An 8,661-nucleotide genomic window follows, 5' to 3' on the forward strand; every position below is an offset into this window, starting at 1 on the left:
GAATTTCCAAAAAAACCTATTCCTTCATCGAGAATCTAAATGTGTGATGATGGACATTAAGTGTTCATTGCTTAAAATTTAAATTTTATAGATCCAGTGAATAGAAGATTAAACATTTGACATCAGAATCATCAGTATGACTTTATAAAGATTATTATATAGAATGTATATCTTTGAATCAATAAATTCTGTTTTACTCATTTTTTTAAATTGAGTTTCATACTTCTTTTTCCGTTTTTAAATGTTTTACTTACAGATTTTTCTTAATTCATCTTTAGGCAGATTATAATTATGTTTGCCGAACGTTATTAAAGTCGCCAAAAAAGTGCGGAAAATAAAAACCGCAGTTTGAGTACTTTCTGAGAGTCTGTTCGTCAGAAAGTATACATTTGTAAACTTTCTGACACTAAATTTTTTTGCTCCTTTCAAAGTTTTTGACAATGTCAAAAAGTATACATCGGGGCTCTCAATTTTCCTCTCAAACGGCGGTTTTTTTAAAAACGCTCAATTTTTCATCGACGTTTTAACTTATTTCTTGTTGACTGGTTTATAAAAAAAATTGAATTAATACAAACAATTTATTAATTAATAATAATTAGCACAAAGCCGGTGCTGGTTCAATAGCAATTGGCGATCCATCTGCTGAATAATTTCCTGCTTCATAATTTTCGGGCAACTGGCAATTTGGAGTTGAAATTTTCACATTTTTCACTGGTTTGAAAATTTCCAAATTTGTAGACATTTCAACAGAGAAAGGTTTTTCTGATGGAAATTCATCAATTACGTAACCTTTCATCTGAAGATTTTCTTCATTTTTATTCATCATTTGTTGCTGGTTCATTAACTGTTGCTGCTGTTGCTGGTACATTTGCATTTGAGACAGCATTTTTTGTTGTTGTTGAATTAATTGACTCTGCTGATTCTGTTGAGCATTTTGCATCAGCATCTGTCTGATCTGTGGGTTAAACAACAGCTGTTGCTGATACATCTGTTGTTGCTGTTGCAAAGCTTGTTGATATTGAACAGAATTCATCATCTGAATTTGATAATTTTGTTGGTTATTTTGAGGCGGAGGAGGTTGGTAATTATTCACTGGTTTGTAGATATTCTGTTGTGCAGTCATTGGTTTCTGCTTCTTATCCATTAGAAGCAATGCTCTCGCTGATAATTTAAGAAGTCCTTCCTTGTAATTCGTCGTATTCAACATGTTTTCATGTAAACATCTGTTCGCTCTCAAAATAATTCCATCATAACAAGAAGGACATATTTCTTTAAGCTCTGAATTGTAGTTTTGTATATCTTCAAGCTTAATCGACTCTTCTATAATCTTATAAACAAATTCAGGTAATGGAATTCCTATCAAAATTTCAGGATATTTGTCAATGATTTCTTTGACAAAAAGTGACAATTGATCTTCTTTTTTGACGAGTTTTAGAATTACTAAGAATATTTCTTGCATTGACAGTTCGCATAGAACTCTTACAATTGTCTGGTTGTCCATGTTATTTGTTAAAACATTGATCAAACTCAAACATGTCTTCGGATACAAACTTGTTGTTCTATGTTTGTCATTTTTAACTAAATCAGACAAAATTCTTATGCAATTTACAAGGCTTTCATAAAATGGTGTCCAATCTGTGTCCTCTATTTCAAGCATCTTTTTCATCATCTTTAAAATAAAAGTGACATTTTTATCGTCATGAGATTTCATTGTCCAATATTTGACGATTATTGAATAATGAGAAATATCTGATTCCTTTTGTAGGAATGTAGTTATTAGTCTTGAAAAGTTTTCACTGACAGGAGTATCGAAAATATCCATCATATGGACATTTATCACTTTATCAATGAATTTAAAGAAAGAATTAACTGTCAAATCATCAGTTGGAATTCTATTTAATCTTGAAGAAGCAATTGATGGTTTTGAAGAGTATATCTTGAAGATTGTTGTGAAGAACAAGATGTTTATGTTCTCATCTTGTGCATTCTCTTTGAATTTGTCGTAAATCATCGAACACAAATCACTGGAATTGTAAATGAAATTTGACCAATTTTTGTCAATTTCTTCTTCAATTTGTTTTGTCAATAAATCTTCAACACCAACTCTGTTGTTCATAGCTTCTTCTGTTCTTTGCCTGTAGAATAACATATAGGCAGTCTTCGATACAACGTCAGTTTCGCCTTTCCTCTCCGTTGGATCGTTCGTTCCAAACGCCAATTCCGAAATTTTCGTGATGTCAATTTCGAAAATATCTCCATCGTTGCATTCGTACCAAACATTGTTGGAATTGACCAACGCAATGTAATGCCCGGATTGAGCAGTTCCTGAATGAACTATTACTCCACATAATTCATAGTCTTCAGGAGGCCTCGACCCAGTAATTTTCTCTATTTCGTCACATCTTAAAATGATCGGAAATTCAATGCGATGTGTCAATTTTATTCTTGAACCAAGATTTTTATCGAATTCGTATCTTTGCAGAACGAAAGGTAAATACATTGGCCATTTTGAGACAAAGAATCTTGTTTTCATTACTCCTATTTCTCCATTAGACATATGATAATTAGGAATTATTTCAGGAGTAAAAGCTCTTTTCAATCCATCTTGTAAAGAAGTAACAGATCTTGTTCTTATACTCAAATAATAGAACGGCTCTTCTTTTACGGCAATTGTTACATCTCCACTCATATTTGTTCGTTCGATTTTCCCTGTTATTGGATCTAAAATTGTTTTGTCAAATTCATCAATTTTATTAATAAACGATGAATATGTTTCAACGGCGTCTTGTTGTGTTTGCGCTGAGAAGTCTTTGATTTCATAGAGCATCTCACTCGGATCAATTGTTTTACCGCGAATAAATCTACTCGATGCCAATAATTTTCTCAATTTTTGAACAAAAGGTGACATTTTTTCAATATCACTATTTAAAAAGAGTTTTTCAACAAATCTGTGCATCGTATTCATGCATTGTATCAATACAGACACGTAGCAAGTAGCACCAATGTTCTTTATACCTGAATGCCCTGTGTACGCCAGTGTTGTCTGCTCTTCTTCTTTGATAAAAGGAATCAAAAATAATTTGTTGACAAAAAATTCTCGATTTTCTTCTTTTAGAAGCCATTCGTACGCCGCGTTTCTTGCGAACTGGGAGACAATGAAAGGACAACGCTGTATATCGGATACAGGTCTGGAAAACACTTTTTGGTAAATTAATTCGAAATTATTTTCTGATGGATCTAAATTAGTCAATAAACCAACGAAAGCAGTGTCGAAATTGGATCCGTCTTCATAAGGATCTAAGTCTTTGATGTTTTCGGCAAAAATTAGGTTCGGAATGTCAAAAGTTGACAAAATTTCGTAAAATTCTTCAGATTTTTCTCGGAAAGGAGGTTTCCATGTCTCGTGTATCATTCCTACTAGTACATCCTGCATATTACTGTAATCTACAATGCTGCCTGTCAATTCCCTGACGCACTGGTAATCATTGAAAATTAATTTTTTAAAAAGTGACAGAGAAATTTGAACTTTTGATTTAAATGAGAGCAATGATTGAGATATTGTAGCAGCCGCAATCGGGTCGAAATAGTTGTCACCTAGTAACTCTAAAACATGTGTCAAATCAAGCTCATTCGGTTTGTTGTTGACCAAATAATTAATATAATAAGGATAAATGAGATTTGACTGGGAACTTATAGTGTTTTCACTAAAGAATCGCTCGGAAAGACCCATCATCACAAGAATACATTGGATTTTGTAATTTTCTTTTGCATATTTTTCCAAGATTTGGTAATTCGTCTCAAACAATGACGCAATCATCGCAATTGATGCTGATGTCATTTCCGGAGGCTTCTGGGTATTCTCTGTCCTATCGTTATTAGAGATTCTCATTCTGATTTCGCTGTTTTCGGAAATTGGCAAAGCGAAAATTGGCTCTTTTTGGTTCAACGTTTTCTCTTTTCCATTTGGCATGTCCACTGTTATATTGTAGTGCTTGAGAACAGGGTATAGCCTTGATACAGTAAGGAAAATCCTGTTGCATGTGTGCCATTGGTTAATTATGATTTTCGTGTTCAATAATTTCTCTCTGTGTTCGAAAACAAGGTCTTTGACAACTCCGCAACAGTTGTTCTCCTTGGAATCGGCATTGATACATGATGTGTAGTATAACATGTCGATTGCGCAGGTTCTTGTTGCTGGATTTTCTAATAATTCAAGTAATATGTCCATAAACATTCCGATTTCCCTGGAATTGGTCCTGTCCTGCCTGAGTTCCCTCATTACGCTATCGATAAGCCAGAAACAGTACTTTTGGGGGACGGTTTGTTCGATTAATTTGAATAAGAAGTTCAAAGTCCTCGTGTGCTGCGGGATCCTTTCGAAAATGGCATCTAAAAATGAGGGAATCGCATCTGTGATCTTAATGTTCTCTAACATGAACAGTGGTTCAATAATTTTTGATAACCAACTCGGTTCTCCGGCCAAAATCCAGTCTCGTAGGAAGAAAGCTGCATAATGGAGTATTTCATTGTCTTCCCCGGAGGTCATGTGGTCGCAAACTATGCCGAAAAGGAGTTTGAAAGTTGTTCTTTCTTTAATGTTGGATAAAAGTGGCTTAAAGTTATCAGCGAGCTGGTAGTTCTTGCCGGATTGGTATGATCGCTCTATGAATGTGCATATTGGCCCATTAAGCTTAGCAATTGTCATCAATCTGATTAAAATTTGTAATTGAGGACCGGAAACGGTTTCGAATGAGCTAATAATAAGGGATTCTAAGACATTATTCTTGTCTGAGTACTTTATCTCGATCAATTCTTCATTTGTAGCGTTTTCTAAGAATAATTTAAATAATTCTGCTGCAATCGACTTGTCTACCTTCTCAATCAAGTAAATTTCGAGTTTAGATGAATGGAAATGTGATTTGATCATCTCATTTGCGATATCTGTTTGATTAAATTCATAATATTTGATTGCTCGTTTAATTATTGATGTTTTGACATTAACATCTTCAACTCTAGTATCAGATATGAGTTTTGGTATCAAATCCATTGTAAAAAGCCTTGTTGGTTTGTATTTTTTCATTAATGAATGAACAGAAACGAAAACCATAGGATTCGAAGTGCTCAAAAGGGAATTCTGTATTTGTTTTTGTATTTCAAGAAGGATTTCTTCATTGTTCGATTGAGAATAAAAAACCAGAACTTTTGTGATTATTTCCCCAGCGTAAGAATAGTTAGTTTCGAGGATCTTGAAGAGGTAAACTATTATATCTTCAGCAGATACCACTTTGAAGACTGAGAATTGTTCGATGAATTCAAGGATTTGAAGGAAATTCGAATTCGCCTTTAATTTTTTATCAAAAATGAGCTTGTAAGTCGTTGTAATCAGATAAGAATTAATCGTTTTCGATACAAATGGGAATATCACCCTTATAATCTTAATGTAATGTATCAAAGACGAATCATTTCCTTCATCTTCTTGGACGTATTTGATAATTGCATGGATAACATGGGTAGAAAACAGAAGGAGAATAAACTGGATGCTGTTACGCTCATCTTTCTGGTATGAAGTTTGTAAAACGTTTTCAATATCATTTAAACATTCGTCATTTGGTAATGGATTATCGAATTCGAAAGCGGCTATATTAAGGAAATTTTGTTTATCAAAGAAATTCGATATTATTTTTAAAAAGTTGGGTCGAATTCCGTAATCTCGAATGAAGCTAAGGAAAGAATTGTATATTGAAACAGAGCATTGATAATTTTCTGTATTTTCACTTCTTATTGCTTTTAGCTTTCTTAGGAAATAAGAAAAGTCTGCTGAAAACCAATTTTGAATTTCATGGCTTTCTACATATTCTTTTTTATCCAACAAGAAGGTAAAGAACTGCCGGATTTGACTTTCAACCCCGTTTGTGCCGCCAAGATTCTCAAGACCTGATAAAAGGAAATCTTGGGATGGCGGCACTAACATTTTTTTATAAAGAAAAATTGTTATCGTTATCTTCACAAATTATCAATATATTCTATTTTCAAATACAAATATAAATGAACTAAAAATAAATATCAGCAATTGATCTACGAATATTTAAGTTTTATAAAAATACGATTTGAATAGGGGTTTACAAAAATTTCCGTAATTTTTGATGTAAATCTCAATTCCATATTTTTGAACCACTCTTCTAAACGATCCCAAAAAAAGTTTATAATTTGAAAGTAAGATCCCAGCGGTAACAATAGAAATCGAGACATATTGCAATCAAGGAACCTTCATTTCTGGAATATTTGTAAACAAATTGTGGTTGAAATTCGTAAATAAAAAGATATTTTATAAAAACAATTTTTCAAAGATATGTAAGATTAAGTTGTTCAAATTAGAAGGCAGCATCCATTAGTCTTCTCTGGTTCTGGCATAGGCTTCTCGGGCATAATTATTTCAGGCTGGTTTGCATCTGCCTCCGGTTGATCATCTTTATGGATTCTGAAGTAAAGTTCATGTAAATTTACTTGAGCAGACGAATAATTTGTGTTCAAAATTCCCTCGAGTGTTGAAATGATTTTATCATAATCGGGGACGTCGTAATATTCTAATGAAAATATGTATGAGTAAAGGTCCCTGAAAGGGGTTGGCATAGAAGAGCAGAGATCTCCTGGAGAAATACTCTTCTTTCTCTCTCCAACGTCATCTTTGTCACGGATGTTGGCCCATGGAAGTCTACCACGCCAGCATTCAACCATTGTGTAAAACCATGAAGCTAAATCGTCCGCAAAGGATGAATCCTTATGTTCATGTAATCTAATTGAAACGTATTTCTTTGTGCCTCCAAAATGCGGCTTTTCTGCTGGAGGAATTGGCTGGTTTGTTTCAGGATCAATGAACTTTCTTGCCAAGCCAAAATCAATAAGTGCAATTGGGCACTCCTTGTTCTTACTAAACAAGAAATTGCTTGGCTTAATATCTCTGTGGATATATCCCTCTTTGTGGAATGCTCTAATAGCCTTTATCATTTCGATACCAATATGGATTAATATTGGTCCCGTGATTGTTTTGCTGAAAAGACTCTTTTTGTAATCGCTTATTGATTTTCCAAAGAGATCCATTACTGCATATTTAAAATTGGAACTCTGGCCATTAGCATAAATTTTTGGAAAGTAGGGGGAGTTTAATGACTTGATAAAAGTAATTTCCTTATCAATTGCTTTCTTAGGAGCATCTAAATACTCGGTTTTTAATGCATAGTACTTACCATCATTTAGATTTTTTGCTTTGTAAACGTCGCCATATCCTCCTTGACCAAGTAGATTGATAATTTGATAGTTATCAACCATTGTCATTGGATCCAAAACTATTCTATTGGCCCTAGTGTTTTCATTCAGGGCGCACATTTCCGTTTTAGCCTCTGAAAAATACTTTTTGAATCAATGTCTAAAAATTTTTTTAATTTTGGATTTAAATATGCTGTTCATTATTGTGCGAATAAATATACGAAGGTTCTGATAAACAACAGATTTTTGATATCTTTCAATAGGTGTTTTGAAAAATTAATCACAGGAGTAGGGGTAATTTTAGCTAAAAGTGACACACCCGTGAAGGGTGTGATTACCGATCGGTAATTTCGACAGTTTAGAATTTAAAATTTTTTATGGAACTGTTGCGAGTTTCATAAAGAATTTAAGGAATATAAGCAAAGATTTGAATCAAAATCTTAGACCTAAGCCGCTCGATTCGCTCGCGGCTTCCGCGAATTACAGATCAGCAAAGATTTGAATCAAAATCTTCGAACTAAGCCGATCGCTTCGCTCGCGGCTTTCTTTATTATTTTAAATTTGCATATTTCCATCAAAAGTTCATAAGGTTAAAAATTTCGTTTATTTTTACTAAGAAAAAAAAAGGTTTTTGATAATAAATTTATTTTATTTCGAAAAAGTAGCAATAATCGTAAAAGGGTATTGATAGGCTTGCTAAAGTAACTAATTTTAGCTGTCAAATACTTTTGTATTTTGAAGTAAATTAGTATAAATTTGATATTATTTTTATTTCGAAAAAGTAACAATAATCGTAAAAGGGTATTGATAGGCTTGCTAAAGTAACTAATTTTAGCTGTCAAATACTTTTGTATTTTGAAGTAAATTAGTATAAATTTGATATTATTTTAACTCCCTTTGAAAACCTCAATTTTCCATACAGAGGGAACGGGAATAGCATCCAATATTCCCTGAGAATGGTTGCGCATTCTCAGTTCCCTCTATATTTCGAACGAAGCTCTCATCGGTCTTTTTTTTTAATACTAAACGTTTTTTCCCCTGTCACTTTTAGCTAAAATTTGGGTTTGCCCTATGTATACTTTAAAGTTTATAATTTTCATAAACTGAGTGTATCTGTCATTGGTGTTAGCTGTTATATCACTTGGGTATATGATTAACACTGAAATGTCAATATTGTATGAAAATACTTTTAATAGTGTTTATTTACTTCATCAAATATAGTCTTTTTATGGAGTAATAAATTAATTGTTATGTAATTTTTCTTACATCTCTGTTATCAACACAATAAAAGAATACTCCGGTAAAAAAAATTGTTTGCGGCATTTGCAAATATACAAACAGATTTATTACAAACAAAAATAATATATTATTAATGTCTTATATCTGAGACTCAATATA

The 8,661-nt window shown here is 32.9% G+C and overlaps 2 protein-coding genes across 2 annotated transcripts, besides 1 other annotated feature; both read right to left on the reverse strand.

Moving 5' to 3' along the window:
- Window positions 1-517: 517 nt before the first annotated feature.
- TVAGG3_0923560 (ubiquitinyl hydrolase protein) lies at window positions 518-6,000 on the reverse strand (the record flags this gene model as incomplete). The annotated part of the gene is made up of 1 exon (XM_001330412.1): window positions 596-5,971. The coding sequence occupies one exon, from the start codon at window positions 5,969-5,971 to the stop codon at window positions 596-598; it is 5,376 nt and encodes a 1,791-aa protein (XP_001330447.1).
- A 366-nt stretch (window positions 6,001-6,366) lies between these two features.
- TVAGG3_0923570 (protein kinase protein) lies at window positions 6,367-7,383 on the reverse strand (the record flags this gene model as incomplete). Its single annotated transcript, XM_001330413.1, has 1 exon — window positions 6,367-7,383. One exon carries the CDS (start codon window positions 7,381-7,383, stop codon window positions 6,367-6,369), a length of 1,017 nt encoding a protein of 338 aa, XP_001330448.1.
- Window positions 7,384-7,549: 166 nt separating this feature from the next.
- Window positions 7,550-8,332: a mobile genetic element.
- The last annotated feature ends 329 nt before the right edge of the window (window positions 8,333-8,661 follow it).

The sequence above is a fragment of the Trichomonas vaginalis genome, chromosome I, assembly GCF_026262505.1.
Source record: "Trichomonas vaginalis G3 chromosome I, whole genome shotgun sequence".
Lineage (NCBI taxonomy): Eukaryota > Parabasalia > Trichomonadida > Trichomonadidae > Trichomonas > Trichomonas vaginalis.